Below are 19404 nucleotides of genomic sequence, written 5' to 3'. Positions count from 1 at the left end.
ATTAAAGATCTCAATAAGATCTATCAAACAAGATCCATATTGCATATTTTTAGATTTTAATAAGTCTATAATTTTTGAGCTTGAAATTATTTTCTTAAAAACTAAGAGCTTAAAACGCGTTCTGGAACGAAGCCTCGAGCCCAAAAAGGTTTGAAAACATCCAAACTGAAACAATTGGGTCAAAGTGTCTCCACATAGCTTTTCCAACACATGTTTGATACCCAAATCAAGATGATTGTTTGTCTAGGCTCATCATAAAATCAAGGATCACAAGACAAAAATGGCCCATAATACTACCGCAATAGAAAGACAAAAATGACCCTCTAGGAGTTGGGTTTATCAACTAATAAATGCCCGAGTAGTTTTAAAACACCACAAATAATAATACAATAAGACGACACATAAAAGAGTATGTTTTTTCATAACTCATGTGTCGTTACGGGTCACCTCAACTAATTATTGGAGTCCAGTTCCACCGCCCGGAGAGGCGGTATCATACAAGTGGCCCAATAGTACCATAGAGGAAATGGTGAAGCATATCCAACGTCATCTGCACTTGAGTGATTTGATCGAGACAAAAGACCCCTTCATCTCTTTCATTTTAATCATCCTTCTCCTCCTTGCTTCTGAAGCTCTGGCTTTATTATCATCTAGTTCTACCACTACTAGACCTCTGCTACGATCCAACGGATGCGAAGAGCCCACACCAAAAGTCTCCCCCGAAGCTGATGCGTTGAGGTCAGGAATGCAGAGTGGGCCCATTTCCTTGACCTCACCCGATCCAGACCCAGATGACAAAAATGGAGAGATTTGGCCATATGGGCGTTGCTGAGAATTCTCAATTGTTTGTGATCCGTATGCCTTCTGATCCACATTGGACGGCTGCTGATGGAGCATGTAATAATAATCTTGATTCTCGACCCTGTTAAATTCCCATAATTCGATCCCAAATTTCTCCAGCTGTAAACAGCAAAAAACAGAGATAAGAGACCAGCACAGAAAGAAATGCAGAAAAATGAAATCAAAAGATATGAGAGAGAATATCGAGATTATACCTCTCGTTTCTTGGCTTTCAAGTCCAAATTAATGGCCTTTAGCTTGTTATAGTAACTCTTCACAGACTCAATCTCCTGCTTGGAAACAAGAGAAATTAAGCTTGTTTTCTCATTCATTCAAGAAATACAATCATGTATTTTTGTCTTACTTATATAAACTTGCGAATTTGCAGTCTAATCTGTTCAAAATCATTTAAAACAAAAAATGACAAGTGGGTAATTTGACGGACGAGAAACAGAGTGCTCTTTAAAACTGGGAAGTGAAAATTGTTTCCAAGGTGCAAAAGTACTCCCTCATTCTCAATTTACTTGTCTCAGTTCTTTTCTAATTGGATAAAAAAATTAGTTATATTTTTAAATTGATAATAAATTTTATATCAAATATGGATCTTGTTTGATAAATCTCGATTTGTTCTATAATACAATGTTTTCAAAATCATTTAAAACATTATAAATTACAAAATATAATCAATTGAAAAGTGACACGAACTCTAAAAAGTGACAATTAAATTGGGACGGAGGTGGTAGAAGATAATGTATTGACAGAGACATTGGAGGGGAATTAAAGAAGAAAAGCCAAACAAAACCATAATAAAATATTTACAAACTCACCCCTTTTAGCAATTCTCTGCGCTGAGTTAATTCCTCTATGATCTCCAAGCGTTCCTCTCTTGTCTGCAAAATCATAATATGAATATTTAAATTTATGAATACTTATCAATCTAAATTAAAAAAACAGGAGACATTAAATGGAGAGCAAAACCCACACCAGGAAAATAAAAACCCATTACAGAAAATTCTAAAAATTCAAGACATTGAAGTTAAACGGCGAACAAAACGTTTGGGTTAAAAAAACTCCGAAAAAATAGAAACCCATATCAGAAAACACTTGAAAAACATAAAAAAAATAACCCATCAAAAGAAAACAAAAGATTAATTGAAAATATAAACAGGAAAGACCAAACTAAACGAAACCCAGAAAACAAGAAAACAGGGGAACAAGGAAATACCGTTCTCGATGACGGTTTCTTGAGAGAGAGTTTCGATTTCTCATCAGACTCGCTCGGAGAGAAAGAGAACGGCGTCGTGGGACTTAAGGCTTCGACCTTGACTTTGGGTCTTTTCTCACTCTCTCGATCTTCCTTGGGTCTTTTCTCTTCTTCTTGCGAAGGGCTCGAATCGATTGCAGATCTCTTTCTTTTGCCGCCCCATATGACGTGAAATTGAGACGGGAATTCGAGTTGGATTAGGTTAGGAATATCGAGTAGTATTTGGGAGACTTCTATTTCATTAGGACCGAAAAGGGTTGGGAGATAGCTCTCTGTTTTGTTTCTCCTACTACTCGTGCTCTGTTCCATTGTTTCCTCTGATACTGATTGAAGCTTTCTTGATTGGTTTCAGTCAAGTACAAAATCTAGACAGAGAGGATGAGTGAGAGAAAAGAAAAGGGATTGATTTTAGAGAGTTTAGAGAGAGAGAGAGAGAGAGAGAGATGAGGATGGGGTGTTGCTTGGAACCAGCCAGTCGGGCAGAGAGGTTGCTAATAAGGAAAATCTCTGGAGGGGGGTGAGTGTGGCTGTGCCACGTGTCGAGGAATTAAGGATGGAGGTTTGGTCTAGGGTTTATGCCAGTTGATATGTGTATCGTCACTATTGGGTGTGAGTTGTAATGGCGTGTCCATTTTGGTAATTTCGGGGCTTCAAAACTAGGAAATTAAGATATTAATTGTCTGATTTTGCGAAGATATTGTTTTCACTTTTTTTTTTTTTTATCGCATTGCTTACTTGCTGTCCAAGTAATAAACATATATAGGCGTAACAGGGGGGAAAAAAAGATTACAAAGCGTATGTATAATTGTATATATCCTTTTTTTTATGTAGAAAAACTGAAATACTCCCTACGTCTCGAAAATGTTTTTCCGCCCCGCAAGACAAGCACTTAAATACAACAATACTTTCTTTTAAGAAACAATTAAATTTGTTTTTGAAACAAACTCGAACTCAAGCTCGGCAACAATTTTAGAAACAAACTTGAACATGGCATGACTCAAGTCGTTTATTGCCTTTCCAAAGTGTCTCTCCCATGAGAACAATAATTCCGTCAAATCTTCTAACGACCTGTTCTGCCAATTTTTTTTTATTTTTTAAGTGCATATTTTTTCACTTTATAAAATATGTCATTCTCTTATGATGCATCATATTCAATTCATAAAATAAGTACTTAAACGGTAAATTGCCTCACAACACAATGAAAAATTCTCCTTCAATTACAATCATCATAATCCAATAAAGCTACAATAGTAGAAAAGAACAAGCTGAAAAAATCAGGCCAAATGTATCCACAGCTTTTCCAAATACATGATGAAATCAACTGTCCATAGATCATGTCATTATGAGACAAAAATGTCAACAATAATTACCGCACAACATAAAGGCAAAAACAACCCTTTAAGAGATGGGTTCAACCTTAATCCTTTAAACTTGCATTATGCCCGCGTTCTCAATCCTCGTATTCACAAATTATTTTGTGTTCGTGCTCTCACACCCGAACAAACAATATATGACTTGGGTTCTACTAATAAATACCATAGAGGATATGATAAACACATCTAAAAACGTTATCTACACTTGAGGGATTTGTTAGAGGCAAAAGAGCTCCTTTTTCATTTTACTCATCCTTCTCCTCCTTGCTTCTGCAGATTTGGCTTTGTGATCACCTACTGCCACAACTAGAGCTCGGCTAGAATCCAACGGCTGCCAAAAGTCCACGCCAAAAGTCTCCTCTCTTGATTCGTTGATATCAGGAATGCAGAATGGGCCCCTTCGCTTGATCTTACCTGATCCAGACCCGCATGACAATTTTGCCCCATGGGTATTGTGGATATTTCTCACTTGGTTGTGATCCATACACCGTCTGATCCACATTGGACGGTTGCTGATGGAGCATGTAATTAAAATAATCTTTGATTTTCCACCATGTTAAATTTGCCTAATTCCACCCCAAATTTCTTGCACATCTCCATCTGTATTAAAAAAAAAACCAGAGATAAGAGACCAATTAACTCAGGAAAAATCAGTAAAAATATGAGCGAGAATATCCAAATTACCTCTCGTTTCGTTTCTTTCAGATCCCAATTAATGACCTTTAGCGTATTGTAGTAACTCTTCACAGCCTCGATCTCCTGCTTGAAATTTACACAGGAAGAGAATAATTAGGCTCGTTTCATTCATTTACAATATATCACCTTTAATTCAAAAAATAAATAATACTAATGGGGCCTTAGTTTGTTCAAAAATGCTTTGAAATGGGAGCTTGTTTTCTCATTGATTAAAGAAATACATAAAATTTTGGTCTTAGTTCGGATTTAAAATATAAGCTGTTTAAATTATGTGAGAATTTTATAAAATAAAATGACTAATGGGTAATTTTTTTGAACAAAAAAAAAAAAAGAATCGCAGATAATGCATGGACAGAGACACTGAAGGGAAATTAAAAAAGAAAAAGAAAAAAACACAGTGACAGATTTACAAACTCACCCCTTTTAGCAATTCTCTGTGCTGAGTCAATTCGTCTATCATTTCCAAGCGTTCCTCTCTTGTCTGCAGAATCAATAGCAACAATCAATATGAGGATCAATAGCAACAATCAATATGAGGATTAAAGCGGAGAATAACTTATTCACGGGTTTACCAAAAAAAAACTTATTCACGGAGTTATTACAGAGCTCAATCTTAACCGTCTAGATTTTTTTTGGACGACCGATACTGAGCGTTTCCGTGTATAGCCCAAGAAACATCTTAGGCCCCGTTTAGTTGCCAAGAAAGTACAGGAAATGATGGGAAAATCAACTTTTCCATGATTTTTGTAGTGTTCAGTTGGCAGGAAAGTAGTGAGAAACATGTTTTTAAGTTTTCCTGCAGGAATTACTTTCCTGCAAAAGTGATCCTGCAAAAAACACAGGATTTTGCGTCGCGAGAAAAGGAAAATGAGTGAACACTCACAAAATTTTTCCGAAAGTTTCTTTTTCCTGATAAATGAACAACTAAACCTTAATTATTCTTGCAAAATTCTTTTGTCAAATGAACACACACAGGAAAATAATTTTTTTTTTCTTTTACTTCACCTCACTTTACTTTTTCTGGGAATCAATTTTTCACACAACTTTCTCGACAACTGAACGGAGCCTTAGTGAAAGAGAGCCAAAAAAAAAAAAAAACAGGGGAACAAGCAGATACCGTTTTGGCGGATGATTTCTCTGAGAGAGAGTTTTGATTTCTCATCAGATTCTTCAGTTGGAGAGAAAGAAAACAGTGTGGTTGGACTCGAGGCTTCAATCTTGATTTTGAGTCTTTTCTCCGTTTCTCTCTCTTCTTCTCCTTGTGAAGGGCTCAAGTCGATTGCAGATCTCTTTCTTTTCCCACCCCATATGACGTGAAATTGAGATGGGAATTCCCGTCGGATTAGGTTAGGGATGTCGAGTAGTATTTGGGAGACTTCTATTTCTTTAGGACCGAAAAGGTTGGGAGATAGCTCTCTGTTCTGCTTCTACTGCTAATTGCGCTCTGTTCCATTGTTTTCTCTAACTAATACTGATTGAAGCTTTCTTGATTGATTTCACTCAAGCACAGAAGGAGCTACAGAGAGAGAGAGAGAGAGAGAGAGAGAGAGTGCTGCTTGCAACAAAGACGTTGCCGATGCGAATAAGGAAAATCAATGGAGGGGGTGAGTTGTGGCTGTGCCACGTGTCGACATTGTAATGATCGAGGTATGTTTGGGGGACGGGTTAGGCCAAGGGTTATGTGCGGTGTAAATATAAAATTTATTTAATGGCGTGTCATTTAAGTAACAAAAATGCTAGAGACGCATCACCTAGAGACGCATCAATTATACCTTTCTCACATACAGGTGAGTCCTACTGAAACGAAACCCACCTGTATGTGAGAAGGGTGTGGTTGATGTGCCCCTAAAGTGATGTGCTCCTAGCATGTTCTAGGAAGCAATTTACAGGCTTCAAAATGGGAAATGAAGATAATATTGTGAGGTTTTCACCTTTTTAGTCTCTTTGGCTGTATATCTTAGTTACTTGGTGTTTAAGGAAGTACTCTCTTTGTCTCAAAATATTTGTTCGGTCTGCAAAATGAAGTGTTAAAAATAATATAATTTTTGCAAGAAAAAATTAAAAATTTTTCAACAATTTACTAGATATCAATGAGTATTTTTAATTTGTACAAAAAATTTTATTTTTAAGTTATCGTTTTGCGAACTGGACAAACAAATTGGGACGGAGGTAATATTAAATTAATGAGTCATACGATAAAATTGTGGGAAAGAGTTATTGAGTATCGCTTGAGAATGGTGACTACAGTGTCAGAGAAAAAGTTTGGGTTCATGCCTGAAAAATCAACCATGAAAGCTATTTACATATTAAGGAGAATGATAGAAAAACACAGAGCAAAGAAGAATGATCTCTATATGGTTTTCATAAACTTATAAAAAGGCTTATGATAGGGTGCTTAGAGACATCATATGGTGGGTTCTGGAGAGAAAGGGAGTGATCAAATGGTATATATATCGAGGTGATTAGAGACATGTATGAAGGTACCGTTGCTACCATTCGATCACCAGTAGGAAAAATGAGTGAATTTTCAATTACTATAGAATTGCATCAAGGGTCAGCCTTGAGCCCGTACTTCTTTGTCTTAGTTATGGATGAATTGACTAGATAATTTCAAGAGGATATCCCATGGTATATGATATTTGTAGATAATATTGTTTTCGTAGATGAAACCGCTAGAGGTGTTAATATGAAATTAGAAATTTAGAGGGAAACATTAGAGTCAAAGTTTTTTCGGATAAGTAGGAGTAACACTGAGTATGTAGTGTACAAGTTTAGTGGTACCAGCAGTGCGCACAAAAAAAGAGTGATGATCCAAAATCAAGAGATACTTAAGAGTGATTATTTTAGGTACTTAGACTCAATTATTGTAGAGATGGAGAGTTTGCCGATGATGTGACCTATAGGATCCAAGTGGGGTGGCTCAAGTGGAGGAGTGGTACTGGCGTACTGTGTGACAAGAGGGTACTCATAAAATTGAAGGAAAAATTCTATTGTACTGTGTGACAAGAGGGTACCCATAAAATTGAAGGACAAATTCTATGGAATTGCCATAAGACCAGCGATGCTTTACGGGACAAAATGTTGGCCTATTAAAAAATAATAGGTGAATAAGATGAGTGTAGCAGAAATGAGAATGTTGAGGTGGACGTGTGATAAGACAAGACAAGACAGAATTAGAAATGAAACGGTTCGTGAGATGGTAGGTGTAGCACCCATAAAAGAGAAGTTGAGAGAAAATAGGCTAAGGTGGTTTGAGCATGTCTACCGTAGACCAGGAGATGCAGTAGTTAAGAGAGCAAATAAGATAGCTTTGGGTAGCAATGCTGCGAGGAGGGGTAGACCTAAATTGACATCAGATGCTGTGGTGCGCAACGATATAAGTATAGTAGGTTTGTGTGAACAAATGATCCTTGACAGAGCTCAATGGAGAAAAATAATTCATGTAGCCGACTCCAAATCATTGAGATATAAGACTCGGTTTGATTTAGTGAGCAAAGAAGTAATAAGCATTTATGCGTAACAGGGAAAAAAAAAAAAGTTTTAGAAAGTATATGTATTAACTCTGAGTTAAAAAAAGAAGTAAGGGTGTATGTATAAGTGTATATATTCCTTAGTGAAACTCAAATGTGTGTTGGGGAATGGTTTTCGCCCTATAGGTAACGATTTTATTTACTCCGTATTTATTTATATTATCACGGATTCGGATTCTCTGTGGTCCAACATTTAAATTGGATGAGGCAATCCACATCGCAGTTGTCTATTTGCTTAAAGGTTGAGATTTGTTTAAAAAGTCTTCCATAGAAGAGTTTTTCATGAAAGAATTTTTGAATAAATCCGAACCATTGATTATATAGCAATGGACGGTCGCGATGTGAACTGTCTCGTCTGGTCCAAACCTTTGGACAGAAGAGGATCCGGATCCCATCTCAAATTTAGAAAATACCACTCCATTTTATGAGTTTCGATGCATTTAAAATTTTTATGGTTTGTGGTAGTTTAGAGGCCACATAAGTGAGTTCATTGCTACAAAAGGGTAAAAACCATAGAAATCTAACGAGAGTTTCAACTCCATCAACCACACTTCCACACTGTGCAAGGGGTTTGACTACTCATGAACAATTCAATGTCGACAAATTACATTATCTACATACTCACAAATTTAAGTGAAACTTTTTTTTTTCTACTTTGACTACTTATGAACAATTCAATGCCGACAATAAGAAAAAAAAATCAAAATATATGTTAAAAAATACAAAATTTTAGTACATTTTTGAGTCTACGGGGTTCAAGTGAACCCTCTCAACACCATGCGGAGCCGCCCCTGCACTTTGATAACCAATTACAGACCCATACTCCCAGAGATGGGCGATCAACCGTCATGAGGGAGGGAAGCAAATGTGCCGACTTACTCGCTATAGACGTCAAATCCCATTGCTGCTCTATCCGTCTATTCCTAATTGTATTAAACTCCAATTGATGGAGGACATGAGTGGTGTTTTTTTTATCTCCGAACTTGGTACTAGTAATGTCTGATCAAAAAAAAAAAAAAAACTTGGTACTAGTAATTTAATTTAAGCTTCCCGTTTAACAAAAAAAAAAAAAAAATACCGGCTTCTGCCAACCTGTTCGGTTATGTGTCCAGATTTAGACAAAATATAAGAAAATAAGCTATATGATAACCAAACGGACCCTCAAAAATTCAAAATGCACACCAAAATTAGCATAAACTGATGAAAATTTAGTCAAATCAGAGAATAGTTCAATTCACCATCCAAACATAAGAAATCCAGCACAGATCAGTTATCCAAGTACAATGGAATGATAAGATGAGCTTTTGCTGTTAATGACTGTTCTTTTTTAGTAAACTAAGCAACTTTCTGTCTCTTGGCCACTTTCGTTGACAAAACAAAGTCGTCGTCCGATCCATCTTCAGAACAACTACCATCCTCAATCTTGCGTTTCTTGGTCTGCTTCGACGCGACTTTGGAATCTGGCGTCTTCTTCTTTTTCTGTGAAGAAACAGGGGAGGACAATGTTTCCTTCTTCGATGTAACAGACTTGGAGGTTTTGTTCACGGTGACAACAGTTTTCATTGGCGAACCAAGCTTTTGCAGCGGATTCTTCTTCTGTTTCTTCTCAAAAACTTTCTTTGCCACCTCCTCGGGAAGCAAACCACACTCCATCAACCTGCATTAACATTAACACCAGTGAATTTTACTCAGATTCGTATTGCAAGCAAATTTAGTGAATTCTGGTACCTCACAAACTTTGCTAAGATAGAATTTACATGAGAATAGTTGACTTTATATATCAAAACTGTTAAAACTACGTGGAGTGGACCAGAATGCGGGTCGGGCACTTGGGTTGCCAACGGGCCCAATCCGTGGAAAGCCCAATCAAACTCGACAGCCAACACCCATTGGCGACCAGACGGGTCACCCGGGGACTTCACAGGCTGGTCAAGGTGTCGGGTGGGGTCTTGGAGACCACGTGTAATAGCATGGTACTCGACAATCGTCATGCACGACATCAAACCTAGAGGCGGTTACTTGTGACGTTACATGGGGCACGTGCTCGTCACGAGCTACCTTGGAGGCCAAGGCAAGTAACTCCCTATATATACAAGGTACAGTCCAAACTCTAAAAGAGGTACGCTGTCCTTACTCTAAGCTCTGTACTTCCCTTCCTTCAACTGGGATTTAGCGATTGGAGTGCCTACCGGTCGACTCCAGCCGACTAGGCACTAATGTGGTTTTCTGTTTTGCAGCGCTAGGTTGGGAAGAAGGAGCTCAGTTCACATCTGACCAGAAGAGATCCACGAGAGGAGATCCAACTAGAACACCACCCCACACTACGGTCTAACGAGTCCAAGATCCACGAATGCTTTCAGATACTGAATTAAACACGCATCTATGAAGGGAGAGGAATGCTAGGGTGTTCCAAGGAATTAGCACTTCTGCTGAAAGTTTGTGGTCCAAGATTGCAGATGAAGTTAGAGCTTGTATGTGTTCTTGGAAGAAGATAAAGTCCAACGATGAGAATAGGCTGCTGGTCAGGAGCTGGAATGTGCATTTCAGTATTCTGGCTTTGAGTTAGTCTTGCCTAGGAGTTGAGTACTGTTGCTTAGCATTGTTTGCTTTCTTACTTTGCTTTGGCCTTTTTGGCATGACTGCTTGTAAAGGCTATGCCTTATGTTTGGGTTGGTTTGTGTGCATTGAAATGGTTGAGTTACCAAAAAAAAGAAGAAGAAACTAATTGATTGTCCACTGGAGCATCTATGTAGCTGCAGCACCTCAAATAAACATAAGCATGAACAAGAAACTAAATTCAATCAAAGAAAAGAAAAGACGATTCAAAATATGTCCTAAATGGCTAAATCATTGGAGATGCACTAAGAGGATGCAGGTGTCCAATGGCTTCTTAAAGACATGGCTGGAAGATCAAGTGAAATAAGTTTAGAGGGGAGAGAGAAAGATAAAACATTTTTTTACGACAATTACATCTACTTCTACTTCTCCACAAACACAAGGTACTAGGTAGTGAAAAGCGGACCAAACTCACCTCTTCAGATGTTTGGAACAAATACAGAATATGATGACAAGTCTTGCCTCTAGCTGAACAAAATGGCTATCATAGGCAATAGAACAGATGACAACAAATTTGACTCTTATCATTTCAAGCTAGATACTTAAGATGTTCGTCTTTTTCTCACATAACATGAGCTGCTAAGAAGCACAGACATAAGTTCCGATATAGATACGGCATGGTACAGAGTCACTACAGACCCAACAATAAGGTAATTTGAAAGATCAGCACATTATATAGCAGAGAGCAACAAATACCGATACGACACCTGCTTAGATATCTGCATTCCTATATGAACTTGGTTCAAAGATCCCACCCTGCCAGAATGGTGTAGCTTAAATATACATCACAAAGTAAGGTGATCACCTCGTGCATGCTGCACAGGACAGAACATGCCCTACTGAAAGCAGGCATTAGAATGAGATATGCAACTCTCTCACTCATGCGGCTGTTATAAGTAATAGACATGAATTATTAAGGCAATAAGGAGGCATTGTACTCTTTGGTTAAGAGAACGAAAAGACATAACTAACAAAGGGTTCTGACCAACGTTGGCCAGTCACACAAAATACAAAAGCCACTCCATGCCAAGAAAAAGAACCATTTCAATGCCAATAACTGCAGACGGTGCATGCTCTTGGCAGGATTTGAATCCCTAATTCCATGCAGTTGACATCAAAGAGTTTAAAACTCTCCTCCTAACTCGACAACAGTGCCTTAACAACCATAAGCAGCTCAAATTGGAAACAAAGTAAATAAATAGTAAAGGATTCATCATATTTGAAATTGGCATTACATACAAAAATACTAAAAAGTAATAATAGAAAATGGGATGTTCGATAATAGCAATGCCAAAAGGTCAGGAGAATAAAATTATCGAAATGCGTTCTCCTAACAGTAGATAGATCTTTGGTCTATAATAAACCTCCAGCCAAAGAAAACAAAAAAAATATACAGTTGGATACAAAGTCTGAGAGCAAAGGGCAGCACTCAAACAATGAAGTCCTCCGATGCGGTAATATCTCAACAAAACATCCCATATCTACTGCAGTATAATCTAATGGATAATCCACAAAATAAAGCAAGGTCGCTATGACGAAAGTCCTCAATGCACTTAATCAGTAGTGCTGTTCTATCTTTGAGTAGAAACTGAAAACCACCAAATAACTGCTATGGTTGAGACAGCAGTTTGAAATGACAGACTTTTTTTTTGACAAGGAATAGACAGACTTCAGAGGTCCAAAATTTATGAAATTTTTACGTGCCTCTATAGGCATTACAACATCCAGTCATCCAGTCACTTATATTGCAAGGTGAAATATGTGAAACCAAGCATGCCTTCCACCACACTACTTGTGTTTCTCTTGATTGATGTCACAGAAATCAACTACACCAGAAAGCAGCCAATTTTCGGTGGCAACAATCGGGAATCTTGGAACACAACAATCTGAAAATGGTGTTCAGTGTTTAGGTTTCATGACCAGAACACAACAGCAATCGATTACTCCTACATTTTATCTCTTAGAGGCTAGCTTAATATGGCATAGTCGATTTTGAGACTTAATTGCTTGGTTTCCGACTTTCTCAAATGCAGTAAAAATTACCTAGGTAACATGGCACAGAAAGGCTTTGGATGGTGAATAGCCAATTCTGATAAAATCAAGTCAAGTAAAATGCTTCAGTCATGATATTGCAACATTTAGTGTGGAGTATTCAACCCGTGAAGTGAAACTTACGACGTTACAGAGTAGCCACTAAACCAACTTTTGATCCTGATATTCTCACATCAGAATGTCCTTTCTGTTGCCTGACTCTGCCTTTAGGCTTTCATCTCATACTAAAAATGCCTCCAGCTGATATTACCTCGGTTGGTTTTACAATGAGCCAGCGTATACGACTATTATGGCACTAAAGATAACACATTATGCAACATCTAACAGAAACATGACTGAAAATTCAAACAACCCGAATGTTCAATATTGAAGTCAGGGTAGTTCACATCTTGCATCAAACCCAAAATTACCATAGGGTTGAGTACCAAATATCAAAACACAGAAGCAAAACAATCCAAAAGGGTCTTAGTTTGTAAAAGTTTGTAATATGTGCAGATTAAATTTAAGAAGGAAACCATTGAAGTTCCTTACCAGAAAGCTGCCATTTCGCTACCAGGCATTTGCTCATACAAAGTTTTGTAGAAAATCCTCAGTGGGTCTCTCTGAAAATCAACATTGCAAAAAGTTACCCACTGTAATCCCACAACTTACTGCAAATATAAGCACCTAAGCAAGCAAGCAAGGAAACATACTTCCTCGGGAGGGTCTCGCTTCTGACCAAGCAAATCATAAACCTTCTTTTCCCTTTTCTTACCATTCTCAGCTTCTTTGCCCCAAATTTTCTTTTCCTCCTCCTCCTTCTTTACCTTGTTCTTTTTCTGCACCATAAACCCACATAAGCCAAGACATCAACAACCAAAAAAACTCATCATTTTAGTAACTAAACTGGCAATCAATAATCTCACCAAAAAGTGAGAAACAAAAATAGACCATTAAAACCTATATTTTCTCTTCATTTCTCGTCCTTTCTCACCATTTTACACATCTTTTCCACCCCCTTTGGATTGTGAGAAAGGATGTGATAAGAAGGTGGAGCCCTTTCTTATCAAATTTCACCAAAATGTTATTTTTATATTTTTCTCTCAATTTCTCACCAAAGTACTCAATCCAAATGAGCGATTAGGCAAGAAAATCTGACCCTTTCTTTTCTTTTCTTTCCTAACCGAATCCCTCAATCCAAAGGGACCATTGGTTATCCAAAACAAGTGATAGGATTTCGCCTTCTTTTTTTCTATCTCAGCCTTTCTAAGAAAAACAACAGCAGGTAAGCATTACAAACCTTGTCAACGTCGTTGGGTTTCTTCTTAGAAATGGGTTTCTCGTCATCGCTGTCGTAATCCTCTTCTTTCTTCGCTTGGGTTTTCTTGGTGGACCCCGATTTGGGAGTCGTCGCATTGTTGGGTTTCTTCTTAGATTCTTCTTTCTTCACTTTGGGAGTATTCGCACTGTTGGGCTTCTTCTTACCAGTGGGTTTTTCTGAACCACCATCGTTGTCGTTAACTGGTTCTTTCTTCGCTTTGGCTTCTTCGTTCGATTTGGGATTATTCTTCCCATTGTTGGGTTTCTCATCGTTTTCTTCCACCTCTTTCTTCACCGGCTTCGAGTCTTCAGAAGGCATGTTTGGGTGCACAGATGTCTGATGAAGGGAGGAAAATTGGAAGGAAACAACAGTGAAGTGGAGAGATTTGGAGAGGCAATTCACGGTGGTTTTGTGGCGCTGTTTTCCCCTCTTCTTTGCTTTCTCACTGAAAAGAAAGCAATCCGGGTTTCGGTTCCGGGTATGGAAACCCGCAACTCCTTTGTTTGCTTCAACGTAAGGTTGCAAACGAGTCGAGCCGAGTCAAACTCGAGCTCTGACTCATTAACTAACTGAGCTAAAAATTTGAGCTCAAGTTCGGCTTGAGTCTTAACGAGCTGAGCTTAGTCATTTACTAAACAAATTTTTTTAATCGAGTTGAGCTTCTCTTAATAAGCCAAATTTTTGTCAAACGAATCGAGTTTACCAAACGAACCAAAAACTCAAGCTGGAGCTCCGCTCGTTTACTAACGGATCGAGCTTTAACGAGCTGAGCCGAGTTGAGCTCGCGAGATGTTAGTTTCATTTGCAAGTTGCAACCCTACCTCTACGCATTGGCCAAGGGCTAGGGCTAAATAAAGCCCATCCTTATAAATACTCCCGAAAATAAATTAGTCAATTAATGTGGAAATTGAGATTTATTTTCGTGCGTTTGGTGACCTTTTCGGTTTTTAATTTTTAAGAAACTAGAAATAGAAACAGGTTTATGTTTTCATAAAAATAAAAATAAGAAAATGTTTGGTAATATTTATGTTTCTCAAAAAAAATAGGAAAAAACATCTTTTTGTAGTTTTCATAGTTTACAAAATCTCTAAAAAAGTTTATGAAAAACAAAAACCAAAAATTGAAAACAAAAAGATTACCGAACGCTCTATTTGGTAAAAGATTTGCATTGTACATATTGACAAGAATAAACAAATATTGATGAAAATCAATGAAACTATTTAAAAATTCATATACGGCAAATTAAAAAAATTTATCTACTTCATCTCTAGTGAACCTTCTATAAATTTTTACCTTCTAAATTCACGAAGTCAAGAAAAATTCATATACAATAAATCAAAAGATTTATCTATCTAAGGTTTGCCAATACTTTACGTTGACGTTCTACTCCATGAACCACATTATTTTCTTTTTTGATTTGCTGGAAATTCAATGAACCGTATTATAAACCCTTGTTTACTTTCTTTCCCAACCCTTATGAGAAATTTCATTTTGATACTTTTTGCCATATGGTTTCCAAATAAATAAATATTTTTTCATAACTTGTACCGTTGACATTCAATCACTAAATGTGAATATATGATGGAACCAAACCTTAACGTGTTACTAAATACACCACCATGAAATTAAACATACAATAAATACACCTCATAAGCCAACCAATCACTTAGAATTTTGAAATGCATCCATCCACACCGTGGTATCAATACTGAAACACACTAGTTCTAAGCAAAAATCTCTTCATCTCCTTTGGCCTTCTCCAGTTGTTGCTCCTCCAAGACCTTCTCTTTGGCCAGTTTCTTCAACCTTGCAAGCTCAAGATCCTTGCTCATCTTCTTCTTGTACATCTCCATGAACGTCATTGGCTCGTCCAGAACTGGCTTCTCTCCCTCCCTGATCTTCAAAGGGTACACTGTTGCCTCAGGGGCTGGATTTTGGAACGTGGCGATCGACAGTCGGCTGTAGTTGGAGTTCACCACTGCTTGGTGATCCGCGTTCTTGAACCTCCCGTTGCTTAGATACTGCAAAGATCACAACGCATAATCATCAAATTCCGAACATTCGTGCATTTAGTACTTCGAGAAAAACAAAAGCTCAATATAGCGTCTGAGAAGCATTGGAGATGCTACTTCCTCTTACAATTTACAAGGAAATGATATTATCTCTGGGATGCCATGCTTTGGAAGAGATACAATAACAGAATGCTACTCAATTGACACTTAAATCACATACAAAACAACCTAAGAAATAACGACAACTGATAATTTCTTGAATTCGGCAAGATTTGACCTCTTGATCTCATGGTGTGATGAAAAGATATCTAACCAATGCTATACTACCTCTTACAATAGAGATGCCAAATTCTAGAAATCCGGGTGCCCATGCTATTTAGGCAAAACTACCATTATTTCTAGTCAACCATTGATCTCTCACATGAAAAATGGTATTGCAAAATCGTATGCCTAATTGGCCCTAATATTTGGCTATTCTGACTATTACCACATCAATGGAGATAAACATTGTTACAATATTACTAGAAAAGAGCATTGTAGCCAGGTTTAAGAAAGGAAATAATTGAAGTTGTTACTCACATGACCATGGTCGCCCAAATTGACAACAAAAGCTCCTTCAATGGGCTGAACCGTGATCCAAGTCTTTCCACCATCTCTAGTGGCCTGGAGCCCACCAACCTGGTCCTGAAGCAACAGGGTTATGGTACCCGGATCTGTGTGTCGCTTGAGGCCAAGAGTGAGGTCGGGTTGTGGGCATTTCGGGTAGAAATTGACCACCACTTTCTGGTCCATATCAACACAGGCATTTGTTAGAGCCTCGGTCTCAAGGCCCATAGCCTCAGATAAAACCCCCAGCAACTTACAGGCCAGACCCATTAAGTTCTCACTGTAGGACTGCGTAACAGCCCTCCAACCGTCTGGCTTGTCGGGCCATCTTGAGTAGTCTCGGGCACGGATCGGGTATGAGAAGTAGGTCACTATTTCCCTCCAGTCTTGCACTGCTTCCCCCTGCGTATAATGATGAGATTATTGGATATAAAGCCCCAAAATATTGAGCCAAAGAGCCTATCAAAATGTACAATTAAACGGGAGTTATTTTAATTCCAAGTGTTGGGTAAATTACACCATTGGACCTCGCTGTTACAGTTAGAGTTCACTCTGGACCCTCAAGTTCCAATATGGTTGCTTGGACCTCCTACTTCATTCCAATTACAATTGACCCATTCTTGAGGATATTTTAGATTTTCACTCAGGTCTCTATTGTACATATTTTTAATAAATCAGGAAGTTCGGATTAGCTAACACAAACAACACCTAATTATTGAAACTCCCACAAGAATCTTATTTAAAGTCGGTGCAAAATAGTGAACGACTTCACAAAATTTCAAGCGTAATGAGGGAGCAAATCTTTAAAGGGAGTTTTTCCTAAATTTAGTTACTAACAAAGGCAGTTGGTCTATTCAACGTTTAAGCAATTGCTTTTGATGCTTTTTTATTGGAGGTTATGGAATTGCCGACAAGAGAAATCAGAAATGTGTAAAAGTATGAATTGAAATTTAGAATAAATCACAAAAGATGGACAAAAAACATCACAATTGTCTCTCTAAATCCTTATTAGAATTCTTTTGTTTTTGAGAATTTTCGTGATTTCGCGTCACAATTTTAATTCCTTAAAATATCTAATGCTAAGACGAATGACTAATGTAACAAAAAATTAACATAAATTCAAAATAGACTTGAACAAAAATACCGAAACCAAAAATGTAAAAAAATATTCAATCTCTCGAATCTTGACCATCCATTCAACTTAGGGTTGTCATATTAGGGTGTATTTCCGTTCACAAATTATCTAAAATAGGATTTAGCGAAAACAACTTGACTATTACCATTAACCTATAATCTATTTAGTTTAGTGAGAACGCATCCTTCTGTAACAATTTTTTCCCCCACTTTATAGATCAATTGGAATTAGCGGAGTCTTAGTATGTTAGTTAACAGAGATTTAGAGGCTATCCATATTCCTGAACTCCAATCTCACTCTTTGGGCTCGAACTCAGGCTTTCACGGGAGAACTCAGGCTTTCACGGGAGGACATGACACAACCAACTTCACCAACCTCGGTTTCTCATTCAATCTAAAGTCTCCCCATCTTGACCTTCCATTCAACCAGGGTCGTCATCCCAGAATGTTAGGCGTGAACGGTCTAAATAGGTAAAAACAGCAATTAATATCCACTCATTTAGTATTCCTCGCCAACTGCCGAATTCAATGAAAAAGACGTTACCTGAAGATGACTGGAAACGATGAACCCACCCTTCTTCCCGCCGGACATATCGAACCGGAGCTTCTCCTCCGGCGGCAGCGCAAAGAACTCGCGGGCCAGCCCCGTCATCTCGGAAATCAGACCCGCATCCACGTCGTGATCCACCACCTGGAATATCCCCCAGTCCTCGCACGCCTCCACGATCTTCCGGCAAATCTCCGACCGCCGGCCCTCGACCTCGTCGATCCCGGCGAGCGATATCACCGGGATCTCGCTGCTGAACTCGTTGTACGCCACCTTCGGACGCTCGTCCTCGTCCCTCACGAACTTCGTCTGAAGGGTCTTTTCCTCTGCTAGTGCAGTCAGCGTGGTGGTCGTTGGCGCCATCTCTCTCTCTCTCTCTCTCTCTCTCTCTCTCTCTACAGTTTTAGTTGGGGCTTAGAGAAAGATTGCATGGTGTGGGGTATTTGTAGGATGCGGCCGGGGGGAGGGAAGGGGAGATGGTGTGGTGCAGTGCTTTCATGTGGGTACTCAACAACCCCTCGTTGCAACTACCCCTCCCTCCACCGTACGGGCAGTTTTTCTCACACTACAAAAACATAAGTTATTATTATTATTATTTATAATTAGGTTCGAGATAGTTTAAGCACATTTCAAATAAATTTATAAATTAATCTCACCGTCCATTTGCGAGAATCTTAATTAGAATAAGAGCAAAATTTTGTACGGATTAGACTTGAAAGAGTTGATTGCATGTGAGTGATTTTGGACAAGGGTCCAAGTTGCAACCAATTTGGATCATTTGTGGGCTCTTTCTGGACCCACAAAAATGATTAAAACAGTTAATCTTTTAGAATTCGTTGAGAACATTGATCACGTCAAAAATCATATTAATCAGATATCGTTTGATACAATTTTGAAATGCATTAAGTTTGAGAGGAGAAATGTGTAACACTGAATTGCAATCCATTTGAAACAATGATCCGAAGATAAATATACTCATAAGGTGATGAGTTATTGGGTTTGGTAGAAACGGAGAGTCTTTCGCTTGTATCGGCTGCTAGTGGCTTCCCATCCCCCATGTCACGCGAGGGTAGCTAATCTTTCAACCGACAACCACGTGCATTGACTGATAGACGATGAAGTAGATGTTATGGTTAGTAATAGCGTGGGGTTATGACGGGCATGAAAGCCTGAAGTTTTTATCAGTGTTTCCACTAATCAATAAGTCAAAACAGCATGTTTCCATGAATCAATAAAATTGATTTATTGGTTAGTGGAAACACTCCATCAGTACGAGCCAAAACTCATCTGTATGTTTCCATATGGTATTCATCTGATGAAGAAAACATGGGCACTCTCCGGTTGGCCTATCTGCTCCCACTTTTGATTATTACTCTATGCTCCCACTCTCAATCTCAATTTTGACGAGTTTAGTGATTTCCAAATATTTTGAAA

The 19404-nt window shown here is 38.3% G+C and overlaps 4 protein-coding genes across 5 annotated transcripts; all 4 read right to left on the bottom strand.

Moving 5' to 3' along the window:
* Positions 1-304: 304 nt before the first annotated feature.
* Positions 305-2568, bottom strand: LOC131334465 (uncharacterized). The gene is made up of 4 exons (XM_058369493.1): positions 2066-2568; positions 1668-1730; positions 1056-1130; positions 305-960 (listed from the first exon to the last, which is right to left on the bottom strand). The coding sequence occupies exons 1-4, from the start codon at positions 2411-2413 to the stop codon at positions 547-549; spliced, it is 900 nt and encodes a 299-aa protein (XP_058225476.1). The 5' UTR covers positions 2414-2568; the 3' UTR covers positions 305-546.
* Positions 2569-3400: 832 nt separating this feature from the next.
* Positions 3401-5771, bottom strand: LOC131334464 (uncharacterized). Of its 2 annotated transcripts, XM_058369492.1 has the most exons (4): positions 5291-5771; positions 4592-4654; positions 4162-4236; positions 3401-4077 (listed from the first exon to the last, which is right to left on the bottom strand). In XM_058369492.1, exons 1-4 carry the CDS (start codon positions 5333-5335, stop codon positions 4006-4008), a joined length of 255 nt encoding a protein of 84 aa, XP_058225475.1. In that variant the 5' UTR covers positions 5336-5771; the 3' UTR covers positions 3401-4005. The 2 variants fall into 2 exon arrangements, with proteins under 2 accessions (XP_058225475.1, XP_058225474.1); XM_058369491.1 differs by having other exon boundaries at positions 3401-4236; positions 5291-5748.
* Positions 5772-9023: 3252 nt separating this feature from the next.
* LOC131333016 (uncharacterized) lies at positions 9024-14473 on the bottom strand. The gene is made up of 5 exons (XM_058367317.1): positions 14362-14473; positions 13651-14177; positions 13064-13189; positions 12903-12973; positions 9024-9360 (listed from the first exon to the last, which is right to left on the bottom strand). Exons 1-5 carry the CDS (start codon positions 14471-14473, stop codon positions 9039-9041), a joined length of 1158 nt encoding a protein of 385 aa, XP_058223300.1. The 3' UTR covers positions 9024-9038.
* A 710-nt stretch (positions 14474-15183) lies between these two features.
* LOC131334463 (naringenin,2-oxoglutarate 3-dioxygenase) lies at positions 15184-19070 on the bottom strand. Its single transcript, XM_058369489.1, has 3 exons — positions 17968-19070; positions 16263-16691; positions 15184-15692 (listed from the first exon to the last, which is right to left on the bottom strand). Exons 1-3 carry the CDS (start codon positions 18331-18333, stop codon positions 15396-15398), a joined length of 1092 nt encoding a protein of 363 aa, XP_058225472.1. The 5' UTR covers positions 18334-19070; the 3' UTR covers positions 15184-15395.
* Positions 19071-19404: the final 334 nt, after the last annotated feature.

Source organism: Rhododendron vialii, chromosome 7a (assembly GCF_030253575.1).
Source record: "Rhododendron vialii isolate Sample 1 chromosome 7a, ASM3025357v1".
Lineage (NCBI taxonomy): Eukaryota > Viridiplantae > Streptophyta > Magnoliopsida > Ericales > Ericaceae > Rhododendron > Rhododendron vialii.
This window is presented reverse-complemented; position numbering and strand designations above follow the sequence as displayed.